At 35.3% G+C, this 27,350-nt stretch overlaps 1 protein-coding gene across 1 annotated transcript; it reads left to right on the top strand.

The window, feature by feature from the left end:
- The first annotated feature begins 610 nt into the window (after nt 1-610).
- Nucleotides 611-25,724, top strand: LOC101517634 (amine sulfotransferase-like). Its single transcript, XM_058669204.1, has 6 exons — nt 611-749; nt 9,113-9,321; nt 12,564-12,714; nt 13,480-13,574; nt 23,830-24,016; nt 25,606-25,724. Exons 1-6 carry the CDS (start codon nt 611-613, stop codon nt 25,722-25,724), a joined length of 900 nt encoding a protein of 299 aa, XP_058525187.1.
- The last annotated feature ends 1,626 nt before the right edge of the window (nt 25,725-27,350 follow it).

Raw genomic sequence — 27,350 nt, 5'->3', positions numbered from 1 at the left:
AAGATGAAGGGATTGGTTAGATAAATGATGGAGCATTTGAACTGCTGAAAAATAAATGGAATAAAATAAAAAGTGTGTCAGATTTTGAATCTTCATAAGCTTCTCTCATAGACAGCAGGTTATTAAGTTTCAGAGGGAAAGGAACAGAAATAAAAAAAATACATTCATTAAAAAATTCTCATTTCAGTAACAACAGGAAAGTAACCAATAAAAGCATAAACTCTAAGTAACATTAGATTAGTATTAGAAAATCTGGCTAAATAATTTGACAACAGAGCCTCCCGCTCTTCTCAAACATGCTGGTTAATCATGATTAATATGTTCAACTTCTCTTCGCCTTTCTCTCCTCATCTGTAACACTGTAATCCTGACAACCTTTTCTTGAAGGGTTTTAGAGAAAGCTGTTTATAGCATCTTATTTAGTTCATTTGTAAGCTATTGATAAAAAGAGTAAAGCAACATTGAATTATTCTGAGGTTTAAACTATGTAATTGTGTACAAGGTGGGAAAAGAGCTGATACACACAACATTTAAACTGTGCTTTTCATATATTGAACAATCCCTAAGTGTTAATCACTATGTTTCTGTTTTTATTGCCAGGTGAAAAATTATGAACAACATAGGAAGAAATTTAGTCAACTTCAAAGGTTATAATTTTAGATACAATTTTGATAAGGCCCGAATAGAAAACGCAGACAACTTTGAAATTAGAGAAGATGATGTTTTTGTAATCACTTATCCCAAATCTGGTAAGTTAAGGAGTGGCTCTCCTGATAACAGTCTTCACTTTTATTTGGTAGAATATTTTTACAGAGTTCCCCTTTCCAGAAAGCAGCAACAAACCAACCCACTTTGTAATCTCCATTTAGGATTAGGAAAAAAATATTTTAATATTAATATTAATATTTTCAATTCTGATGGATGATATGGAATAGTCAAAATTTGAACCAAATCATGTACTCGGCAAATTCTACCTGTTCTTGTGGTCTGAAGAAAAAGTCTATATTTTTGTTAGAACATAGATATAATACACAGTATTATACATTTTAATAAAATTATATGTAATACATACATTTATACATATTTACATATATATGAAGGCCCAACAGCAGTGGTGTGACAATTAACAGTATCTTGTCATTATAATATTACTAATCTATAAACATTTACAGAAAACAAAACAAAAAGTAGTGAAAAATGAAAAACTGACCATAAAAAAACAAGCTTGAAATTTCAGAAGTTAACAAAGAAATTAAAAGCAAACCATAGACCTAAATATTGCTTTAAAAATAAAATCAGGAAAACGTGGAGATTATCAGATTAAAGAACTTATAAGCAGTTCTAGACATAACTTGTTTAAAATGAGGTGGATTTTGATGGATAAATGTTCTTAAAGTAAATTCTATGCTATTTCTTAGAGCACTACAAATAAAGTTGTTGACAGAATCTCAGTAGTAGTGTCAATGTATTTTTAATTTTTCAGTAATCTTTAATGGAAAATACTAGCTATTAAGTAAGAATTTATATTGTTTCAGCATTTTACCCACTTATTTTGTGAAAACCCTGATATCACGCACAATTTTTAAACTATTTTATTGCTGTATAATAAACTATTATCCCTTTGTCAGGCATTATTTTTTTTACATACTGAGCATTTATTATCAACATTAATCTGAAAACAGCATTCACATGTATCACCTCACAACAAAGGGAGATCACGTACAAACTGCATCTTAATTATTTTAGAAACAAATACCCTCTCCTCTGAAATAATACTCCTCATGTTTATTATTAAACACTTGCTGAAACTTTCTAAGTATGTTTCCACATCCATTGCCCTTTTGCAATGTTTTGTATTTGCACTCTTGCTAATGGTTGTTTTTTTCATTCTCTTTGCAAGGTTCAACAGACCATAACAGGTTTATGGTGGTTAGTCTTTTGGTTGACATGCTTTTGTAGTTCTGAGGTCTGTGACTCTGCTAACGATTGACTTCAGAAAAATGATTTTTTAGTCAATTCTGTGTGTTTGCTCATTTCTGTGAACATACTACTTATTGAAGCATGTATGCTTTCCACTGTGCTGAAAAGCTTTGTGTATGAATTTTAACACATATGTAACACATTTCTGCTTTCCCACACGAATTCAGATGTTTAATAAAACTTGACTGCTTGCAGCAGATTTTCCACTCATTACATTGATGTGGTTCTAATCCTGTATGGATACTCCTATGTCGAATGAAATCTGTCTGGTAAGTAAAGGCTTGTAAATACACACTACGTTCTTAAGGTTTCTCCTCTGTGTGGACCCTCTGATGTATGATTAGGTGTGACTTCTGAGAAAAAGTTTTCCACACTCACCACATTCATAAGGTTTTTCTCCAGTGTGGATTCTCTGATGCCTAATAAGCTGTGGCTTACAAGGAAAGCCTTTCCCACACTCACTACATTCATAAAGTTTTTCCCTAGTTTGGATTCTCTGATGTACGATTATGCTTGACTTATGAAGAAAAGCTTTTCCACACTCACTACATTCATAAGGTTTTTCACCTGTGTGTATTCTCTGATGTGATATAATGCTTGACTTGTAAGAAAAAACTTTTCCGCACTCACTGCATTTGTAAGGTTTTTCCCCAGTGTGGATTCTCGGATGTGATATAATGCTTGACTTAGCAGAAAAAGCTTTTCCACATTCACTACACTTATAAGGCTTTTCCCCAGTGTGGGTTCTCTTATGTATGATTATGCTTGACTTATGAAGAAAAGCTTTTCCACACTCATTGCATTCATAACGTTTTTCCCCAGTGTGGATTCTCTGATGTGCAATAAGGTGTTGCTTGTAAGAAAAGCATTTCCCACACTCACTACATTCATAAAGTTTTTCCCCAGTGTGCAATCTGTGATGTGCATTCATGTTTGACTTACGAGAAAAAACTTTTCCACACTCCCTACATTCATAAGGTTTCTCCCCTGTGTGGACCCTCTCATGTAAGATCAGGCTTGACTTATGAGGAATCTCTTTTCCACACTCCTTACATTCAGAAGGTTTTTTCCTTGTGTGGAGTCTCTGTTGCCCTATTAGTGAAAATTGGTGGTGAAAGGCTTTTCCACGCTCATTGCATTCATACAGATTCTCTGCACTTTGAAGGATCTGATCTCTAATGAGTTCTGACTTCTGCTCCATGTTTTCTTTACATTCATTGGACACATACAAATATTCTCCTGTGTCAGTTCTATGTTTGGTGGTAAGGCAAGATTTATAGCAGCCAACATGAATTGCTTCTCCCACACTGACAGGTTGCTGATTACATGGGTCTTTGGTATAAACTTGCTCACACATGAGCACTATCTTCTTCCCACTGAAAGTTTCCTCATTTCCATTGTGTTCAAAGGACTGCTTAGAAATGTGGATCTTGTCAAACTGACTGAGAATTTCCTCACTCTCGAGGTTGTTCTTAGGGACATTAGAGGCATGCTTCTTTTCAAATGTTATTTCATTATGCTTCCGGAAAGGGCGAAGCCTCTTGAGTCCAGGCAGGCCAAGGCCCAGCTCATCAAATGGCCATAGTGGCTGAACCTAGCATTCCAAGTATGGACTACAATCTGGCTTGGGTCCTGAAGATTATTTCTTGACCTTTCTGATTAGCTCCAAACAGCTCATTCTTTCCATGGGGATCTGGAAGTCTCTGCTTGACAGAGTTCTCCACTCTCCATGGTGCTGATTCTTGCTCCAATTTGAAGATCACATCAGGCTTTGTCATGGAGTACCCCAAGGACAGCAGATTGTTATATGTCTCAAGCATCACCTCCCTGTACAGGGCCCGCTGAGTACTATCCATTGTCTGTCGTTCTTCCTGGGTAAAGTCCATAGCCACATCTTCAAATGACACCAACACTGAAGGTGTGTTTGTGTTCTCCAGCCAGGGAAGCATGTAGCAGGCTGCAGGGTTACACCTCTCAGCACCACTCAGCCTGAGCATGGTTCTGTCAACAGGCAACCTTCCCAGCTTCTGACGAGTCGGGGGTCCTGCAGAGGCTCCTGCGGGGAGGGAGCTCACAGAGAAGCACTGGCTCAGCCACCTGTGCCTCTCCACCAGCACAACCAGCCCCCTTTTCAGGCATCATAAAGAATCATATGTACTTAAGAGAAAGATGGATAAATTCTGAGATAGATACATATAAATAGATGAGAGTTGTCATGAACAAGGTAAGGTTTATTTTGAAATCAATGAGCTTAAAATTTTTAATTATATTTATTAAAGTGGCAGCAAAATAGAGCTAGAAAAACACAGAGTAAAGTCAGAAAGATAGGTAGATCAATAAGTAGAGGAAGAGCAATCCAAACTACTGGTCCGCTCCACAAATGAAGTGTTGCAGTGGACCAGACCAGAGTTAGAGCTGAATGAGGAATGCAATCCAAATTTCCTGTGTAAACAGAGGCAACTCAATGAATTGAGTCCTGAATCCACATCCTTGTGATTTCATTACCGAGAAGCTAGAGAATGGAGCAGAACCCAGGAGCAAGGAGTAAAGCACAGACACTCCCATGTTAATCTCAGGCATCTGAAACAACTGTTCAATGTCTATACCCCTGTAGTTTCAGTTGTAAGTATGTTGTTCCTGCATTTGGAAATTGGAAAAGTAAATACAAGATCTTTCCATGTATCTATGTATGTATCTAATTTAATGAACATCAATCCTCCTCTATATCTGTAAAATAAAATAGTTTTAGGATGCAGAATAATAATAAATAATAAAAAATACAAGAATGTCTGTTGAAACTACTTATATTTAATATTATGTGAGAAAAACAACATGCAAAAAGAAATACAATTTTTTAAAAGATTAATTATTTTTATTTAGAAAGTCAGATATATACAGAGGAGGAGAGACAGAGAGGAACCTCTTTCATCATTGATTGTTTGCCCAAGGAGGGGAGGAGCTGATTTGAATACAGGAGCCCAGAAAATCTTGCGGGTCTCCTAGGTGGGTGCAGGGTCCGAAGGCTTTGGGCCATCCTCTTCTGCTTTCCCAGCAATAACTGGGAGCTGGATGGGAAACAGGGCTGCCAGAATTAGGACTGGTGCACTTATGGGATTCCAGGGATGCAAGGCAAAGACTTAGGCCATAGGCTACAGCGTTGAACCCAAAATGCAGTTTTATAAAACGTTGCTTTATGACTTTTCAAATCATTGGTTAAGAATGTTGTTCTAGTGTAACTTTATGATCGTTGATCTTTTAGCTACTGTGTGTAAATGAATGGTCATTTTTCTATACATTTAATGTGTATTAATATGCCATTGTTTCTATTCTCATTAACCTATTCTTTCCTAGTGTTTTGTTGATTAAAATTAATATTTGATAATGTATTGAGCCTTTTTCTGTGATGTAACATTATATTGTCTAAAAGAAAAGGAAATAAATAGACTCAAGGAAATAAAAGGAAGATGGGAGGGAGAGTGCAGCAAGGGCTGCCAGAAGAGGGAACTGGCTTTTAGAATTCTGTTTAGTCTGTTAAAAGTCAGTTATCCATTAAGCAATAAAAGAAATGAGAGAGAGAAAGAGAAACCCCATATAAAGTTAAGCAAACAAGTACTGTCATTAGAATAGAAAATTTTACTTTTAAGTGTTATACAGAGATGTAGGATGAACTTTAAATAATAACTGTCCTCAGTAGAACACCAGCTATTATGAATGCTCTATACCCTGGCTGTTGCCTGTGGCTCTTTCTCCCAGTAACGTCAAGGGCTCCCTCTGCTCTTTCTGAGGCTCTTCTTTGCCTGAAGCATCATAAGAAGCTCCTGTCTCTGCAGGGGAGAGTTGATGTCCCTGAACCTATTTCTTCAGGGCTTTGCACATAATGATTCCTTAGCAAGCAATGGTGGATCATGTATGCAAAACACATCAATCTCAACCAATCACTCAAGCTGATAAACAGAGAAGGAGCATGGAGTATTGTGTTGTGACTAAAGAGATCAGTGAAATTTGAAGTGCACTTTTTCAACTGTCAGTGTATTTCAATGAAAAAGTAATGATTGCTCAGTTAGTGAACTGTTTCTTTGATGAATATTCAAATGATCTGATACAATGACAAAAACAGGATTTTTTTAAATGTTTGGTAAAAAAAAAAAGGCAAACTATAGACACACAGAATCTGCACCCCCCCACTCATCTGTATAACATCAGCCAAGTTTGTCCTCAAAACTGTAGTTTCCATATAAAGCCTGCAAGCAACAGAAGGCTATACTCCAAAATCTCAGTAGCGTTTGTGGTTGAGAGTGAAGTCCTGTTAAACTTCAGATGAGATAGCTCCATAGTAAAAAAGCAACAATGAGTAACTATATTTTAATTTTATCAAGAAAGAAGTGTTTTACACTTTTTTGGCTTTATCTTTTTTGAAAAAAAATAACACTCATTCACTCTGAATCACTAATAAATTGGCCCTGGCAACCAGGAAATCTTAAGGTTTGAAACCTCCACTTAGTTTATTTCCAAAAAGAGAGGATATAATTCAAGATAAATGATATAGTCACTCTGGCATGTAATCGCAGTAAGGCCCCAATAATTACAGTAATATTTGTTGTCATTAGTTGTTTTTGGGGGGATAAACTGATTACTTTTTTTTTATATATTTATTATTTAACTTCAGTAATTACATTGTATTATGTGACACAATTACATAGATACTTGGGTTCTCCCCACCCCTCCCCAAACCCTCCCACCATGGTGGATTCCTCCACCTTGTTGCATAACCACAGCTCAAGTTCAGTTGAGATTCCCCCATTGCAAGCGTATACCAAACATAGAGTCCAGCATCTTATTGTCCAGTCAAGTCCAACGGCTTCTTAGGTATACCCTCTCTGGTCTGAAGACAGAGCCAGCAGAGCATCATCCCAGTCAATTGAAAGCTCCAACATACCATCAGCACAAATTTAAACTGATTACTTTTATGGGGATACTGAAACAAAGACATATGTTATTTTAAAAATCAGCAAAAAGGATGATGAAAAAAGTGGAAGAAGGAAATGGAGGGATAAAAGGAAAGCCATATTCTCATGAAATTGTAAAATGGGAAATTTTATATACATATATGTATATGCATATACATGTAGTTTCTTAATGATGTATCTGTCCTCTGACAGCATGTCAGAGATCATGTGTCTAGGCCATGTTATGCCAATGACAGGATTCTATAAAGTCAGTGTCTTCATATGATTACTAAACTGGGAAAGGAAGCAGGGTGCTCAGGAAAGTCAGTAACAAATTGACAGCTACTCTTGAAGTTCCTGGGACAAAACTGAGTGTGTGATAAAATTGTTCCCTTTGCACAATCACTAGCTAAGCTTTGTTTTTGGGTATAAAACTGTTTCATAATGTGGAGACTTTAACACTGAAGACATTCTAATTTATGTGAAAAACATCTGTACCATAAGCTTTTAATTTGTTGATTCTTACAAAAAAAAAACTTAACAAAGGAGTCTGTGGATAGAGAAATAAATATATCCAGAAAAGACAGTACCACAAAATTCAATTATAAAGGCTGAGAAACAAAAGGTGCTGCTGAAATGATGAGAATACACTTCTATCATGAAATCATGACAATCCTAAGTGTTGAGGTAAAGAACAAAAGGAAGTTGACAACCTCTTAACAGGAGGTCATGTGCGTGGAGCAGGGGGGCACTCCAGAGTGGAGCAGGTGGTAAGGAGGAAGCTTGGATCCCAACCACAAAGACTCCCAGACCTTCACCACAAACTATTAATACGAGCAACAACGATTATATCCCAACTGTCAAGGAGGCCACAGGGAATTGGATGCCCTCGGAGGCCAAGTACTCTGAGGTCACCCACCCCCAACCGGAGCTTCCACAGGGGATGGAAGAAGTCCAAACACTACCGTGCAGAAACCAACGTCATCGGAAAGACAACCAGAAGCCCTGAGCGGTCTGCAGAAACAGAAGAACAATAAATGTCCTTCGGGACCAGGGAGGAGAGCTTTCTCTGGTCCGAGCCTGGCTCCACCTCTGGACCCCCGCCCTCCCTCGCAATGACCATCGGGATCGCTTTGAAAACCCCTCACAGCAAGCAATCATACAAACTAAAAAAAAAAAAACAAAAACAAACAAACAAAAAAACCCTAAAATAAATTAACAACAGAAAGTAGAACTTGAAATCTGACAGGAAAGAGCTGGCATGGATTGGCTCATGCCTCGCTGGGTGGGACACAAAGACTAGTTACTCCTCACCATGGTGTTGAGGATTTTCCTGCACAACCACCCCCCAAAAAATGTTCTGCACCTTAATTGTCAACAAATGTCTTGTTAGAGTTACAAGCCAGTCTAGATTATCCTAAAATCTTCCAAGATCAGCAAAATTTTACTTTCACACAACAAATGGCTAAATACTACAATGAAATAGACACGAAACAGCTGAATGGTACCTTATAGCCATTTTAAGGTATATAGCAGCCGGTCCTGTATATGAACTAAAATTGAAATGTCAATGAGCTAATCATAGGTTGTGGTTAGGACTTGTTTTTTTTTTTTTTTAACTTACTGGTTACTCAAAACCATGTCAATTCCATAACATTGCAAATTGCTGTTGATGTTATATTGGGACTCTCAATTTACTGGGATGATATTCTGCCAGCTCTAACTTCAGACCAGAAATGGTCTCCCCAAGAAACTATTCAACCCATCTGGACAATAAGTAGCTGGACTCTATGCTTGTTATATGTTTGCAATGAAAGAATCTTGATTGAATTTGAACTGTAATACTGCATCAAGGTGGAGGAATCCACCAGGGGGGAGGGGAGGTGGGGAGAGATGGGGGGTATTCCCAGAGCCTATGAAACTGTCACATAATGCAAAACAACTAATAAAACAAAACAAAACAAAACAAAACAAAACAAAAGAAAACAAAAAACAAAAGGAAGAATACTTGATTTTATCTTCATTAACTATTAATGTGAAATGCAGAAAACTGAATATAAAGAACAAGTTAGTTCATTCATGCATTTGAAATGTTTAAAAAAAGGTAGCACTAAATAACCATAAGATAAATGAAAAAACATTTTCATGATCAAAGCTATTGAACACATGATTCTCTATCTTGACAGGTACCATCTGGATGCAGCAGATTCTAAGCTTGATTTACTTTGAGGGACATCGGAACAGAACCGAAAATGTGGACACAATCGACAGAGTCCCCTTCTTTGAGTACAGTTACCGTGGAACGGACATTGAAAACAGACCGTCCCCTCGTCTCTTTGCTTCCCATCTTCCATATTATTTAGCACCTAAAGGTCTGAAGAACAAAAAAGCTAAAGTAAGTCATAAATACTACTCATGTGATTTTTCCCAGACAGAAACAGTACATCTACTCTATTGTCCTCTGGTCTACTCATCAACATTCTTGAAAAACGCTTTTACTATCACATCTTTAGTGTATTATTTTGCACAGTAAAATGTATGGAATTGTGAACACTTACTTACCCATCTCTCTAGTTGTCTGCAGTGCTCAGCAAGTTGAAATCATTCTTGCATATCAGCTAACATAGTTTTATTCCTTGTAACGTTTAATAAAACTTTATTGTATGTTTTTGCAGTAGATGCTAAGTATTTCATAGGAATGTAGGTTCCTTCAAAGCACACATGTTCCAATACATATTTTTACAGATGTTTCTTTCTTTTTTCTTTTGTTAAATGTGTCATTAAAATGATTCAAAATTGGCTTATTAGAGATTTGTACTGTGTCAGTCAACACTGCATGACAGAGTGTGTCTCAGTGATGGGACATGTCAATATTTTCTAATGTCCTGCAGAAAAGAATCTCAAGCTGAAGCAATTTGCAACAATTTTATATTAATAATATCGACATCTTTCTCTATTTTTGTAAATACTTTTATATCTTTCGATTTTTTGCGGGGGGTGTTTTTATGTGTTTCTGAAACAATTGCATCTAGAAGAATTTATTTCATACACTTAAAAATTAACAAAAAAAATTCCAAATAGGAGAAATGTTTGTTCCAAAGGTATTACAAATCTTAAACAGATAAGTCCACGTTTTAAAACCATCATCAACTGAATTGCTAGACCCTAGCAATATCAGATAAACAATAAGAATATAATTATAATCCCCTTTATTTCAATGCTATGGTTTTATTTTTATTCATTTGGAAAAATTAAATACATTAGGATGTTTCCTTTTATTTTCCTGGAAATTAAGAGGTTTTTTTTTATTTAATCCAGTTTCTATATTCTTAAGAAATTGCAACATTTTTAAAGCATGATTCAATGTTAACTGTGTTTTTGATTTTGTCTTCATTATGATGATCTCCTCGAATGGTTTTCTGATTGTATATTATTTAAGTAAATTCTTTACTTGTTCCTAACAATTATTTCTAGAATACCAACCTTTTAGATGTGGGATGTGTCTTCAGTATAGCTATTGATATCTTGACATCTAAATAATACTCTTCAGTTTTAATTTTCTACTAGTCTCAGTTATTTGAGAAATTTTCAGTGCATGCAGGAAAGTGTTAATTCTAAACATTTTTTCTTGGTTATCAGTATCCTGATACTGTTGTCTGGTAACAGTGTTGTAAGATTATAATTTGCGGATTTATTACACGGCTACATTAAAATATTATGCACATTTTCATGAAGGCGCGCATTTTCACAGAAACCAAGCAAATGTTAAAAAAATTAGTTTGTTAATCAACTTTATTGATGCTTTAAAAATTGTCTATGAATTAACACATGTAGGGCTACTAGTACAATTATTGCTAAATCAAGATTTTATGGACTCACTGTAATTTTTCATTTGCTTGTTATTTTATCACATACATGCAGCGTCTTTTATATTGCTCATTGCAAATTGATTTTATATAATTGTGTCAGATCACAAAGGTTTTAATTTTCCTTAAATTTATATTCACTTTGACATTGCTTTCTTCAGGCTGACATTAAGTCATGTACTTTTACTTGTGTTTATTTTTTTTATTGTTGTTACTGCTGTTTAATTTTATAATGTGTGTAAATATCTGCAGCAACTTCCCTCGGATCTATTTCCAGGGATATAATTACAAAGTCACAGGCACTGTAGTATGGAAATTAAACAAAGAGCAATATTTTTTCAGGTTTTATTTCTTAATTTTAAAGTTTTAAACTAAAAAGTCAGATACACAGACAGGAGGAGAGACAGAGAGGAACATCTGTCTGTTGATTCACCAATCCACAGCCAGGAGCCCAGAGCATCTTTTGGGTCTCCCACATAGGTCAGGGTCCCAAAGACTTGGGCCATTCTTCTTTGCTTTTGCAGGCCACAGGCAAGGAGCTGAATGGGAAGTTGTGCTGCTAGGATTAGAAGCAGTGCCCATATGAGATCCCAGCACATGCAAGGCAAGGACTTTAGCTCCTAGGCTACTGTGCCATGCCCATCATAAGTAATTTCTGACCATGGCAGTTGTATAAGCTTATAAGGAAGACAATAAAGGCTATGCTACTAACTTTCCCTAGTAATTCTTTTTCTGATAAATTTTCAAACAGATGTGTATCTCAAGCTGATCTTCATTAGAATTTTCATAACCATCAGCATTAGGTAGTACTTCATGCTATGTTCTTTGGCTATAAGTGCATTTTTATTCTGTGAAGTGATTTTTCCAATTTTTTTATTGTTTGCTATGGTTCTTTTAAATTCGTTTTATATACATTCTATATATGAATATAATGTTTATGTTGTCTGCTTTTGCTTTTGTAACTTTATTGTATCCTTCGATGTCAGTATAAAGAAAATATTTATTTTTTAATCTTATACGAATGTTTTCTACTTGAAGAAATACTTTCAGATTCAAAGGCCAAAAATATGCTTTAAATTACGTGGATATGAATGAATTAGCTCATGTTTAAATCAGTCATTTATTAGATCAAATTATTTTGTTTAATGGAGAGTAATGCAATGGCTCAATGGCTAAATCCACACTTTGCCAGCACTGGGATTCTGTGTGATATCCAGTTTGAGTGCTTGCTGCTCCTATTTCCATCGCACTCCCTGCCTATTGTCTGGGAAATCAGCAGAGGATGGCCCAAAGCCTTGAAACCCTGCACCTGCCTGAGAGACCCTGAGGATAATACTGGATCTTTGCTTTGGATCAGTTCAGTTCTGTCCATTTCAATCTTTCTGAGAGTGAACCAGCAAATGGAAGATCTTTCTCTCTGTCTCTCCTTCTTTTTGTAAATCTGTATTTACAATAAAATAAAAATAAATATTCTCCAGTTTAAAATGTTGTCACTGTCAACTGTGTAATCAAGTTAATGTTTAGAAATGTATCTTAAAGTGTTAAACACATGTGAACCATCATCTGAATAAAATTATTTATTTCATTATTTTTACAAATGGCCACCAAAATTGATATCACAATAAATTACTATCATCTTGTAATGATTCAAGTTAATTATTACATATTAATTATTTTACATTAGTTATTATATGCATTATGGGACTATGAAAACAAAATCAATAAGGAAAAATGAGAAATGAGAAAATTTATTTTGTAATTTCCTCTACAGGTTATTTATGTCTACAGAAATCCTAAGGATGTTTTGGTCTCAATGCTTCATTTTATAAATTTGATAAATCCACATGAACCAATAAACACTATAGAACATTTTCTGGAAAAGTTTCTGGATGGAAATGGGAATTATGATAATTTATTAAGGAGTATTTTTATATAACGAGGTTGTTATTTTGCATAATTTTGAAACTTACGGGACATATTTTAGATGGAAATTTGCAATAAAAGTGGAACCCACAAAAATATTTAAAATTAGATAGTAACATTGTCAATAGTTCAGTGAATTTCTGTCCTCCTCAGGAGATTTTGGGACTGTCAAAGTTTGCAAATGTTTTAAGTTATTGCACTCATACTACTAAAGAGCCACGAATATTCTAGCAATTGGAGTGGCTGCATCTATAGTTGGAGGCAGCAATTCTAGTACAGCTAGTTAGTGGCTAAGGATGCACTGAAAAAGAACTCTGGAATAGCTAACACAGCTTTGTGGTAAATTCCATTCTGCTACATGGGAGGATGTATCAACACTAGAAACCTGAGGGTAGTTTAGTTAGCAAGATTCATGAATATATCATTATCTAGATGTTACACAATAAGAAGTGACATAGAAACATGTGTTTTTATGTAAGAAATGTAAGGAAATAGAGATAAATATGGTAAAGGTATAGCCCAACTCAGTTTCTTGGACTCAGTTCAGTAGTGATCCTTCCCTACAACATGGAATAGGATTGCTGAAGGAGGTTACCATGAAAACAATGCAAATATTTGCTAGAGCACTAAGCATTTTTGGATATTTGTGGCAAGTTATAAAAGATTCATTCTGATATCTGAATTTTGCAAAACAGTGAACAAGGAATGTGGTATGTTGAATATGAGTACAACATCTTGACCTTGTAAACCCATTTTTCTCATAGTTCCAGCAAGTCTTTGGTTTGATCACATTAGAGGCTGGTATGAGCACAGGCATGACTTCAATATTCTCTTCCAAATGTATGAGCAGATGAAGAAGGTAGGATGAGAAAGTTATTTTCTATCATTATTTTATGTAAATACTTTCTCCTTTTAGTTCAAGCAAAACAACATTCTTCCAGGTGTCCTCATGTCTAACGTTCTTCCTCAGACTATGACTTATTATTCTCACACATATGTGTGTGCTCTGTGATGTGAGTTATCCCGTGTTCATATCAATTTTTCAACCATAAATTCCATATGAAAGGACAGAAAGAATACACATTGGCAATAACTCAAAATTGTCTTAAACAATAGTGAAAATCAAACTGAGCTCAGCTGACTGTCAATATTTTGTAATCTCCAAATGACACATTGATTGATTCATGAACACAACACATTCATTAATTTTTTTTCAAAAATTATGTAATGTACAGAGGTACTATATAAGGAAGAAAAAAACAATTGAACATTTATTCATGTGTCCCATAACCTATCAAAATTGAACAGGTACTCACCAACCATGTATAAATAATTTCAAACTGTGGTATATCTGGATAAAAGATTTGAAAAACATAAGCACATATATTTTTTATTTATTTTTAAAAATTTATTTATTTTTATTGCAAGGTCAGATATACAGAGAGGAGGAGAGACAGAGAGGAAGATCGTCCATCTAATGATTCACTCCCCAAGTGACCACAACAGCCAGTGCTGTATCAATCTAAATCCAGGAGCCAGGAACTTCCTCCAGGTCTCCCATGCAGGTGCAGGGACAAAAGCCTTTGGGCTATTCTTGACTGCTCTCCCAGGCAATAAGGAGCAAGCTTGATGGGAAGTACTAATGTTGGGATTAGAATGGGTGCCCATAAGGGATCCTGGTGCGTTCAAGGCAAAGACTTTAGCTGCTAGGCCTCCATGCCAGGCCCAGAACATATATTTAATAGGGATTCTTAAAATCTTCTGTAATATGATGTAGTAAAAATACATTACACTCATTTTTTTTCTGAAAAAAAATTAGCATTGACATAGCAAGCTAATAAAAAGGCATTAATAACAACAAATAAATTGGAAGGGAATATGTATATTCTCAGAAATAGTAAAGTTTGTGACACCATTAAGAACCAAAGGAAGAATTTAAACAGCAAGGTTGAGTGATGAAAGATCAACATAGAGGGGTTTGTAGAAGTCAGACATTGTAAGACCTGTAGATGAAGTTATTGATTGTAGAGTCTTTAATCCAAAACCAATAAGGAGCCATTTCAGAATTGTCACATGCTACCACTGAATTAGAATTTGTGTTTTCAGGATACCCTTCCTACTAGTGTATTAGTATACTAGGGATGGAGGAAGGAAGGAAAGAAGCAAGAAATGAAAAGTAGAGTGGCAGAAGAATGAGAGGTACAAAGAAGAAAACAGAAGCAAAATATAAACAACTATTAGTGATGTGTAGAAGGATGTTTGGAGAAGAGCCCTCTGTGGAAATGTAGTAAAGGTTATCAAAGGAATGCAGAATAAATGACTTGTTTGGAGATAGAATAGAAGTAGGTGAGTCAGGAGAAAGAAGATGTTGAAACAGAGTAAGGACACATTCAAACAAAAGGAGAATAAGTAGCCAGGGTGAATCAGAGAAGGCGAAATTCATGGAAATAAGAGAGGACAGACTGACAACAGAGGCTTACCTGGAGACCCGTAGACATGGAGAAGCAATGGAGAGAGCAGAGAAGTATGGCAGTGACTAGATACCCCAGCAGAAGTTGGCCATTAGAGATCCAACAGTGACCAGGTCAGAAGGGGAGTTCAATGGGAGCTCAGGAGGTAAACCAAGACAGAGAACTGCCAGTCATACTAATTTATTTGATTGAACATTAGCAGAAGCAGAGTGGCACAGTCCAAGCATGTGGGTGCAGGATCAGGGTAGATTCCATGGCTCAGATGCCACAGGTGCCACATTGGGTGAAATGTTGGGTAGTGAAGAAAAGTCTTTGGGGATGCTAGAGGAACAAAAGTGAGCTCCACATGCACTAACCTTAGGGATAAGGCATGTCCAGCTCAATGTATTGAATGAGACCCACAGGGAAAAGAGTATCAAATTAGCATCCTACAGGTTCCAACCAAAATAGTTCCAGGTGGACCCTAGACCTATCATCCAATGGGCCATTTTCTGTCCTGAGAAAAAAGATGTGGGACTGAAAGAACAATAGTGACTTCTACAGGTGCAGAGCCAGGGGAGAACTCAGTTCTAGTTCAACAAATTTTGCACTTATCTCATTAAAATAATTCCAACTTGGAATCCAATGGGTTTTATCCAAAATAGGATCAGGTGGTCCTCACAGCTAATGGCCAAAAGGTTCCAGCAAGATGAGCACTGCCTACAAGCTAGTTATTTAGGACACCTGCTGTCTCCTTAATCCTAGGCATGACTTGAACTAGAGGTGAGAGAAAGGCTGTGCAGGCAATGTTGTGGTTACAACATAGGATCACAGAGCATGAAGAGTGGTGAATCAGGAGCTGAGAGATGCTATGGCAACCATGCTAGACAACACACACAAGAGCCCAGCACTGGAATTACTGTGAAAGAGTGGCACAAGTGACTTCAACTGAAGAACCAGATACCAAATGTAATCAGTACAATTGACCTGCAGGCTTGTTGTAAACACAGCTTAAAAACCATTCCTAAGTAGAGATATCTGCTAAGTAGAATAGCAATGACCAGTAGCAAAAGAAGATACAGAGACATGATGAATATTACTAGTCCCTCCCTACAAAGTAATTAAAAGTCTTTGCCTACCTCAGAGTTAACTGGGAAATAAACCGAGGAAATGGGTGGTAAAGAATTAAAAAAAAAACTGTTATAAAGCTTCAGAGCAAAAATGTCAAGCACATACAAGAGTCCAAGAAATTTAAAGATTTATGTCATAGAGGAAACAACAATAATGAATCAAATTGAAGCTGATATATTGCAAATTAAGAACGCAAGGTAGTAAATAAAAAATTCAGTACAAGACTTATTAATAGGCTGAGTAAAGCCAAAGAAAGAATCACAAATTTGAATGACATTTTCTTCAACAATAAGGGAACAAAACCTGAGAGTGAAAGTGTGTTAAGCCAAGGGAAATATTCAAGAAATACAAGACACTATGAAAAGGCCACATAGGAGTTATACTAGTTTCTGAATGAACAAAAAGAGAAGTTGGATGTAATAATGTATTCAATAAAATAATAAAGAAAAACTTACCCAGTTAGAAGGGGCACAGAACTGTTGATAGGGTTGACAAAAAGCAATTTTTACCATGATGGTTGATAATCAAGCTCCCTTCAGATGTTCACATGTAGAAGAACCATAAATGTACACATAAGTCAATTAACATATAGAGGAACTTCAACCAGACTACTGCTGACTTTCCAGAAGTAGTTCTACAGGCTAAAAGAGAATGGAATGACATATTCCAGATTATAAAAGGGGGAAAAAATCCCAGAATAACTTACTCAGCAATGCTTTATTTTGTTTCTAAAATGAAATGGAGCATGGGGGTGAGATGGCAATATAGGCTGCAGACAGGTTTAAACTGAGGAAGAATCATAAGCCAGGGTGAAGCACAAAGGAAAGATTCTAGGGAAAAGATAGAGGTCTGACTGATGGGAGAACTGCTGGAGACCCTTGGACACAGAGAAGCAGTGGCCATAGTGGAGCAGTGTTTCAGGGAACAGATAATCCAGCAGCAATTGGCAGGCAGTGTTCTTGTCTGAGCTCTAGGGGCAAACAGTGATCCAGGGGCAAACAGTTCTAGAAGCAGCAAGATTTCTAGTGGCAATGGAAGCCAAAGTTTCAGTGGCATCCAGATGGGAAAGGAGGTGAACACAGGTAAAGAACTGCCCATCCTGCTGATCTGTTGGACTGCACCAAAAGCACAGACAAAGTTGTAGACTACCGGGAGTAGTGCAGGCATAGAGTGGAACTCAAAACACAGTCACACACTAATACCACATTGGGCACCATTTTGTGTATTGGAATCAAGATTGTGGAACTCAGGGACAGTTGGGAGCAGGCTGATTTCCAGATCAGTGCACTGCATTGAACCCACAGGGAAAGCGGTGCAAACTTTGCATCCTGCAGGTTCCACACAGAGTGGGTGGTGTGACCTATGCCTAACAGCCAGTAGCCCCACAACTCCACAAGTGCCATGTCAGGTGCCATTTTGTGCAGTAGGGCATAGGAGTAGCAATGGGAGGAAGAGGTCTATGTGGACCCCAGGCCTGACTGTTAGCAGATGTCAGCAAAGATCCCCAGTAAAATACTAGCCAACACAATCCAAGAATATCAGGCACATCATTCACCTAGACCAGGTAGGAACACCCCTGGCAGGCAGGGATGGCTCAATACTCACAAATCAATAAATGTGATATATCACAGAAAAAACTGAAATATAAAACGTATGATAATCTAAATAGGTGCAGAGAAGACATTTGATTGAATCCAATAGCAACTCATGCTGAAAACTTTAAACAAGATAAGCATAGAAGGAACATTCCATTACACAACCAAAGCAATATACGAAAAACCCAAAGTGAGGAGCATACTAAATGCAGAAAAACTGGAAGCTTTTCTGTGAAGATCTGGAACTAGAAAAGAATGTCCACTGTCACCACTGCTGTTCAATATATTCCTAGAAGTTCGTGCCAGAGCTTTTAGGTAAGAAAAACAGATTAAAAAGATTCAAACTGGAAACAAGGAATTGATATTATTCCTATTTGCAGATGACATGATTCTCTATTGAGAATAACCAAAAGACTCAGTCAAGAGACTACTGGAACTCATAAGAGTTTGGCAACATAGCAGGATATAAGATTAAAGAACACAGAGCATGGCACTAGTATGCACAAATAACTTGATGGCTGAGAAAGAAATTGCAAGTACAGTGGCATTAAAAATAGCAGAGAAGAATCTTAAATACCTAGGAACTAATCTAACCAAGACGTGGAAGACCTCGATGGTCAAAACTACAACATATTCTAAAAAGAAATAGAAGACATTAACAATGGAGAAACTTGCCATGTTCCTGGATTTGTAGGATCAACATCATCAAAATGTCCTTATTTGCAAAAGTATCATACAGATTAAACAAATCGCAATAAAAAACCCAACAACATTCTTCTCAGAAATAGAGAAGATATAAAAGTTTATCTGCAAACACAAGAGACTATGAATAGACAAATTTATCCTAAAAATAAAAATCAAGCAGGAGAAATCACAATTCCTGACTTCAAGACATACTACAGAGTTGTAGTCATTGAAACAGTCTGGTACTGGTACAGAAGCAGAGAACAATGGAACAGAAGAGAAACACCAGAAGGGAGCCCACACATGTATAGACAACTAATCTTTGACAAGAAAACTGGAAACAGTCCAGGGAAAAAACCTAATCACCTCAACAAGTGTTGTTAGGAGAATTGAATAGCAGGTCACAGAGTTAAAAACAAGACACCCACCTGTCACTTTATACAAAAAAATCAGCTCCAAATGGATCAAGGACCTAAATCTGCACCAAGAAACCATCAAACTATTAGAGGAAAACATAGGAAGCACTCTCCAAGATATGGGAATGGGGAAAGTTTTCTTGGAAAAGACACCAAAAGCTAAGGCAGTCAAAACCAAAATAAACACTTGGGGTTACATCAAACTAAAGAGCTTCTGTACAGCAAAGGAAGCAATTAACAAAGTGAAGCAGTGAATAACAAAATGGAGAGGATCATTGCACACTACATAATTGATAGGGGACTAATATCTAGGATTAACAAACAGCTGTAGAACAATAGGGACAGTACAAAACAAACAAACACACAAAACCTGTGAAGAAATGGGAAAAGGGAATGATCATTTTTCAAAAGAACAAATTCAAATGGCTAACAAACATATGAAAATATGTTCAAGCTCCCTAGCCATTAGGAGAGATGCAAATAAAAATCACATTGATGTTTCACCTAACTCCAATGAGGATGGCCTACATTCAGAACTCTACTAACAACACCTACTGGCGTGGATGTAGGGAGAAAGATACCCTCCTTCACTGTTGGTGAGACTCTAAGCTAGTACAACCACTATGAAAGTCAGTTGAGAGTGCTTAGAGAACTGCAAATAAACCTATCATATGATCCAGCTGTCCTACTCTTAGGAATATATCCAAAGGAAATGGAAACTGCATATGAGAAAGGTATCTGCAATCCTATATTTATAACAGCACAATCTACAATAGAAAAGATATGGAAACAACCCTGACACCCATCCAAAGAGGAGTGGCTAAAGAGACTGTGGTACAAATATGCCAGGGAATATTACTCAGTCATTAGAAAGAGTAAAAGTATTCAATTTGCTACCAAATGCTTACAACTAGGGACCATTGTGCTCAGTGAAATGAATTAATCCCATTTAGACAAATACCATAGGTTCTCATATAAGGTAACCATAATGCAAATGGTAAGATCAATAACCCTTTCCATACTGTTTTTGCTGCAAGCCCTGTGTTTTGATGTTTTTATTTTCTTTTCTCCAAAATCCTTTCTTTTCTCTTATCAAATTCTTCACTGACTTGTAGATCAGACAGTAGCATCATTTTCTCCAAGAAGCTCTTGTTTCTTTTTTTTTTTCCATTTCTTCATCAAAACACATTGTTTATTCAGTAGCATGTTACTTAACTTCATGGTACTGTTAATTTGTTTTATTTTTATTACTGTTGATTTTGTTTCATCACTTCTCACTTAAGGGAATACATAGTAACTATATAATAGAGACTAACATGTCCAGTAGTGAAAATACAATATAGTATGCATCTCCACTTCCAAATCAAAGATAGACTCCCAATGAAACTGTTGGATATGTCTTGAAAACAGAATGCTGGACTGTCTGCTATTGTCTGTACCAACGATGTCAGGACATGCATAAGAGAACAACAGATTTATGACTATTCATGAAGTACTATAGTATTGTAATAATATGGGGGAAATAATTTGGGAAGGGAGGCAATTTGGGGAGGAGTTCGGGGAATCTAAGAGCCTATACAAATGTATCAGAAATTTAAAAATGAAATAGATGAAGAAAAGAAAATGAAATTATATACTTCCATAGTAAAGAACAGCTGAAAGAATATGTCTCTTCTAGTCCTGCCATATAAATGATACTTAAAAATGTTCTCTCAACAGAGAAAAGTAATAGCACCCACCAAAACCAAAGGCAAATGTGGAGAACTTCCCAATAAAATGACCAAAGAAGAACAAATCAAGTAATAAACAACCCATTGCTAAAGTGACAGGATCAATTACAACCAATTCATATTAACCCTGAATGCAAATGCATTAAACTTACCAATCAAGTGACAGAGATTAGCAGACTTGATCAAAAAACAAAACCCAGATATCTGTTTTCTACATGAAACACATTTCACCAGCAAATATACAAGGCAACTGAAAGTGAAAGGATGGGAAAATATGTTCTAGACTAAAGGAAAGGCAAATTAGCTGGTGTAGCCAGGCTTAAATTGAATAATACAGAATTTGATGTGAAAAACATTCAAGCAATGAAGGACACAACATAGTGATCAAAGCATCCTTTCAGCAAAGAGATCATCTTACTAGTTTCCTAGGGTGTTTGTTTTTTTCTGTAATCTTACATTATTTTTTCTTGGTTTGCTTTGCTAGTCAGGGCTAATGTTTGCTTTGCTCATCTTCTTAAAAAATGGCTTTCTTGTTGAAATTTGTTGTTTTTAGTTTCAATTTCATTTTGTTTTTCTGTAGCTTTTATGATTTTTGCTTCCTGTCTTTTTTAATTTTTAAAAGTCCTTGGATTGTAATATTAGATCATTAATTTGAGATATATTGCTTGTTTATAAGCATCTAACGTTATGAATGTCCCTCTCAATACTATTTTCACTACGTCTCAGGGATTTTTATATTTCTGTTTCAATTTTAATTTCTTTAAAAGAGTTTTTACATTAATATTTTCAATGAGCAGTCATACAGTAGCATTATTTTTTTAAGAAGGTTTTTAAATTTTTCATTTCTTTAGCAATATATTCGTGATTAAGTAACATGTTTTTAAACTTCATTTTGTGTATTTTCTATTTTTTCTTGTTGCTGATTTTGTTTTATGGCTGTCCATTAAGGAGGTATATAATAACTGTGTACTAGAGATTATTATATAAAGATGTAAAGTTACAATGCATTATGCATCTCTACTTTCAAATCAACTATATATCCTATGAATTGCACTATAATTTAAATGTCCTAAATAAGAAGCAAGATTACATATTTATGTACCTCACTCTCATATACATATAACTAATTTGTGTCACCTCTCTTTGTGCTCATTGTTGAAGACGAAAACATTTCTAAAACTGTGTCGTTTTTGCTATGGATTAGTTACCAATGTGTTTTGTTATTTGTAAAGCTGTCATCCTAAATTGTCTACATGTCTTCTCTCTCAAAATAATTCTATTTATTTTCTATTTTTGAACAATGGCTATAGTTTGAAATGCGAATTTAATTCACTTACTATTTTTTCTGTTTGTTAGGATTATAATCATATGTCAGAAAAATATGCTCAAATAGTAGAACTCATACACACCATCCAATAAAAATGTAAACACATTCTAACTTTGCAGATCATCTAGAATAATTTTTGTTCTATCTTTAATATGGTTTAACCAGATCATTTTCCTCTAAACTTCTACTCTGTAGCCTGTTGTTAATAGATTTTTTTAAATCAAAGTGTTTATGCAGCATTACAAAAGAAAAAAACCACGTTTTATTGTGAGTATTTTAATCTAAAGCTTGCCGAATTCAATTTTTTTTTTCAGTTTTAAAAGATCTAAAGTAAACAGAACAAATGAAAGCTATAATTGATACTCCAAATTCTCACAAATAGTCAGGTCATCATAAAAAGTTGGAGTAAGAATTAATTCATATATTCTCTGTTGCTTCTCTTTGACACGTTTTGGCATCTTTGCTTAATGCTGCCTGTAACACCTTCTCCAATGATAAACTTATAATGACACTATAAAGCAAGACAATCTTGCCAGAGATGTTTCCAGGTTTCCCCAATTTGAAGTGAAAGTATAGAGAGGTGTGTGTGTGTGTGTGTGTGTGTGTGTGTGTTTGTGTTTATTTCAAAGTCAGGGAGAGAGAGACAGAGAAGGAAGCAGAGTCAGGGGGAAAGAGGGAAAGAATAGATCTTCCATTTACTGATTCACTCCCCCCAATGGAAGCAATGAGCTGGCATTGGGAAAGGGAGATGTAAGTAACCTGGGGGTGCTTGCACTCACTCACTTCCCCTGACTTTCAACAATGGCAAACAAACAAACAAATAAACAAAAGCAATGCCAATCAGAAAGCATAGCAAAACACTTTATCCTCCCACCTGGATTTGCCAACTCAGTTGCATTTCCTGTGAGGATTTGAATGATTAACCATAATACAGTTCAGTTTTTTTTTCAGTACTGAAAGGATTTTTATTTGAATGTTTGTTTTAAATCCGCATTCAGAGAAGAATCTATACTTTTACAGATCCAATGACTCCATATGAATGTTGTGATTTTTTCAAATTTTAAAAAATATGTCATTGGGATATTGATTTAACATTTACTGAACTTATGAATCACCTGGTGAAGTGTTGGAATCGAAAATTTATTATTTTCCAATTAATAAACTTAGAGTACTGCTTTGTTTAATTACGTTGGAACTCATCTCCATCATAATCATTTTGAGTCATTTCTTTAAATGTTTGATGATTTTTAGTATTTAATATTTAATTTTACTTTTAATGATGATTTAGAATCCTGCAATGTTATTTTTAAGTGCTATCACTAAATTTTTTGCAAATAACTTTTGATGTCTGATAATAGGAATTATTTTTCTCTATTACCATTTCTAGTGTCATTCTTTCTAAGTTAAATTCTAGGATTAATTTTCCAAAATTATTTTTTGGATAAAAGTGATAATATTGTGCTTGTTTCAGATTTAAGTCAAAAATAGTTCATGAACCTCTACACTGAGCATGGTTTTCGCTGTAGGGATTCTTATGTTGTACAGATACTTCTAAATCTAATCTTTTCAATCATGTTAATCATTAGATTCTGTTGAAAATATCTTTTCTGAATTACTTGAGATAATCATATTTTTTCCTTCCTATACATTGGTTAATATATATCCATGTTTTATTACATAGTTTGAATAAATTCAGCATTCAAAGGAAAACACAGTGTGTATTGGGTTGAAATTCATTCCTTCTTTGTAAGCTAAATTTTTCAAATCCATTGCTTTTTCAGGATCTCAGAGGTTCAGTGCTTCAGATCAGCAGATTTCTTGGGAAAGAACTGAGTGAAGAGGATGTGGATGATATCGTCAATCAGGCTACATTTGAAAACATGAAGTCCATTCCACAAGCAAACTATGCTCATGTTCTGTCACAGCTAAGAATACCAAGCCACAAAGAAGGACTTCACATGCGAAAAGGTGATGTTCAGTTTTGTATAGTCACCAAAATTTACCAATTGGAAAGCAGCAACTGTTTTTGTATAAGCCCAGATCATTGTTCTTGATTAATTAATAATGAATCCTCTTCTCTAGGTCACCTGTTCCTTCTCTTGAACATATCTTAGCAAACTTTACTTTGAAGAATGTAGATTTTTCTATGAAGATGGTTGCTTTTCTGTTTTTTTTTTAATTTCTAATGGAATACTCTAAGAGAGAAATTCAGTATATTTTCTCATGAAGAGAAAGGACTGCAGTTAGTGATTTCTCAGGTGTCTGATTTCTTCCTCATAAAAATTAGAGTGGTATTCAATTATCTTGATTTTAGTATATATGCTGCCATAGCAAGCACATTTCAATTATCTTGATATTCATTAATTTCAATTATGTCAAATATGTAGTATTTCTAATGTGTTCCAGTTTTGTCCCATATTTATTGTTGATGAATATGCCATCATACTCAGCAATACCACGTAAGTTCAAAAATTGTGTATTTAATATTTTAATGTACATCAGCATAAGTAAACTTGAAGTTCTGCATAATATTTGATTTTCTGATTTAACAAGATTTTGTCATTAACTTCATGGATGTTAAATAATAGTTGTACAAATTTTTACTGAAATTCTTCTTGATATTCATACGTAAACATCCATAGTCACTCTCTTTAGTGTTACTTTTATCAATTCCTGATTATTATTCCACAAATAAATTTGTTGTAATGAATTTATCACATCCATAACAGTTTGATTCTGCTGTTGATCTCAATGTTAAGGTTTGTTTTGCACAGACATAGGATTATAAACTCTTACCAAATAAAAGATAACAACAGCTTTGGCAACTTATTTAGTTGAAGATTTTGGGATCTCATACTTTGTTTCAACTGCAGATACTCACATGAAAGGATGTAGTGTCAACCCTAACACAGGATATATGCAGTTAACCTAATGTGAAGTCTTTCACATAGAATTAATTTCACATTTTTCTTTGCTAAAATTGCTAGCATTGGAAGGAGGAGTTACTACAGTGCCCAAGATTACCATATTCCACAATGGAAAATCCGGATTCAATTCTAGGCTCCAGCTCCTGATTCCCACTTGGTATCAAAGCATACCTGGCAGCAGTGATGGCTCTAGTAATTCCGGCTGTATTACTGCATAGCAGTCCTGGATGTGTGCTTTGTAGTCCTATGTTCTCTGTGAGCACTTGGGATTTGACAGAGTATAGAGAAGCTTTTCCCCTATCTTTTTCTCATGCACTTTTCCTCAAATACATAAAAAAATTTACAGGAAACTAAAGTCAATAAATGTTTATTCTGACACAAATGTTTGTGGAAATCCATGAAGGTTATTTCATAAAATAATTTTTCCATGAAGTTTTTCAAATACCCTCTTAATAACTGTTACCACATTTCTAGGTTATTTCTTAGCTCATCTCAGTATGTAGAAAGGATGATACATGAAAACGCATGCACAATTAGCAGATACACAGCATGGCTCAGAGAGGAGAGTATAATTGGCTGGAGTACCCTTGATACTAATAGTATGTCCTCTTTCTGTATATGTCTCATTAGGTACCATTGGAGATTGGAAACATCACTTGACTGTGGCGCAGAATGAAAAATTTGACAGGATGTTCCAGACAAAGATGAAAGACTTCCCCTTGAAGTTCATCTGGGATATAAATGGATAGAAATCTGATGACATTGAAAATTAATCACAATTTATCATTTTCATTCAAGTTTTAATTATATGTCTGTTAATGAGTAAAATATGTTTAAAATAGTTGCAAAAGTTTCATTGAAAAAACATTAGAGTTAACTTTTACTCAACTAGTTAAACTGAGGATTCATACTCAGAATCGGTCTTGGAAATTTTGAAAATGAAAAAATTAAATTGATTTAAGGGATATAATGTTCAATCTATACAATATTGGGAAAAATGCAAAGTGTAAGATGGTTACTAAAATGTTTAAGTGAAGTGTTGTCTAATGCATGCTATTCTCTTTTTCTATAGCTAAAACTAAAATCAAAGAAACATTAAAACTTTTTTTCACTCAGTGAGCTTTTTCTGCCCTAGCATGTGCTGACAGGCCCTTCTGTCTGCCCTGAACCCAGAACAAGTCTCCTGTGGTGATGCATATTTTAATCTTATGATTCAAGTTTAACCTCTGGTTTCAGTAAATGTGAAAGCAAAAATACATGGCAAATTGCATAAATGGGGAAATAATATGAAATGCATCTTTTTTAATGATTCAATTTGTCACTAATTACAAAAATATCCAAGAGAGACTAAGAATGTATCATTCAGATGGTGGGAAGTAGTATTATGCTGTTAACTTGCATATATATGGGACAATCAGTGTATTTTATTTGTGCAAATACAAATAAATTGAATCCTAGAAATAGCAAACATTATATATTATATATATATATGTAGCAAATAATAGGAATTATATATTATTCATTAAACTAATTTTGCATCCAAATTCAAATATATGAAACAAAATCATTGAATGCACTAGAAAAATACAGGTGAAATTATGAATAATTCTCAGATGGAGAAAACCGGCAGCACTGAAATAATTAAAGAAAAGTACAAATCTTAATGAATTGAGGCTGGCATTTTAATCTAGTGAATTAACGCATACGTATGGTGCCAGCACGCTATACTGAGTGTCAGGGCAAGTCCTTATTGCTCTGTTATTATGCAGAGCCTTGTTGTTGCGCTCGGGGAGGCAGAAGTTGATAGCCCATACAAACAGGTCCCTGAAATTATGAGGGAAAACAAATCAGAATCTCAAGTTGTGGCTATAATTCAGCTGCTCCAGTTCTTTTCCAACTCCCAGGAAATGTGTCCGAGAGTGCAGTGGAAGATTCATTCAAGTACTCTGTCCCTGCATTCCCACATGAGACTTGGATGAGTGTCCTGGCTCCTGGTTTTATCATGCCCTCACTCCAGTCATTGTGGTCATTTGGGGAGTAAACAAGACCAGCTTCACAAACATTCTAAAGGGCATTCTGCATCAAATGTAAATAAATGAAAACACACCACACAATCAGTTTCACTAAGAGCTTGCAGAATTCATATCCAAAGAGTAATATGATAGTTCCTTGATCTTCTCTGAAATATTAACCTTGAATTTAATTGAACCAATTCTTAGCAAAAAGATGTAGGCTAAAAAAATGGATTTAAAAGAAAAATCAAAACGCCACTATGTGCTTACTGTAAGAAACCCAATTTAAAAGAGAACACGCAAAAAAGGGAAGGGCTATAAAAAATATGCTGTGCAAACGAAAACCAAAAATATGCAGGAGTA

Source organism: Ochotona princeps, chromosome 1 (genome assembly GCF_030435755.1).
Source record: "Ochotona princeps isolate mOchPri1 chromosome 1, mOchPri1.hap1, whole genome shotgun sequence".
Classification (NCBI taxonomy): Eukaryota; Metazoa; Chordata; class Mammalia; order Lagomorpha; family Ochotonidae; genus Ochotona; species Ochotona princeps.
Note: the sequence above shows the minus strand (reverse complement) of the source record. Positions and strands in the feature narration are given on the sequence as shown.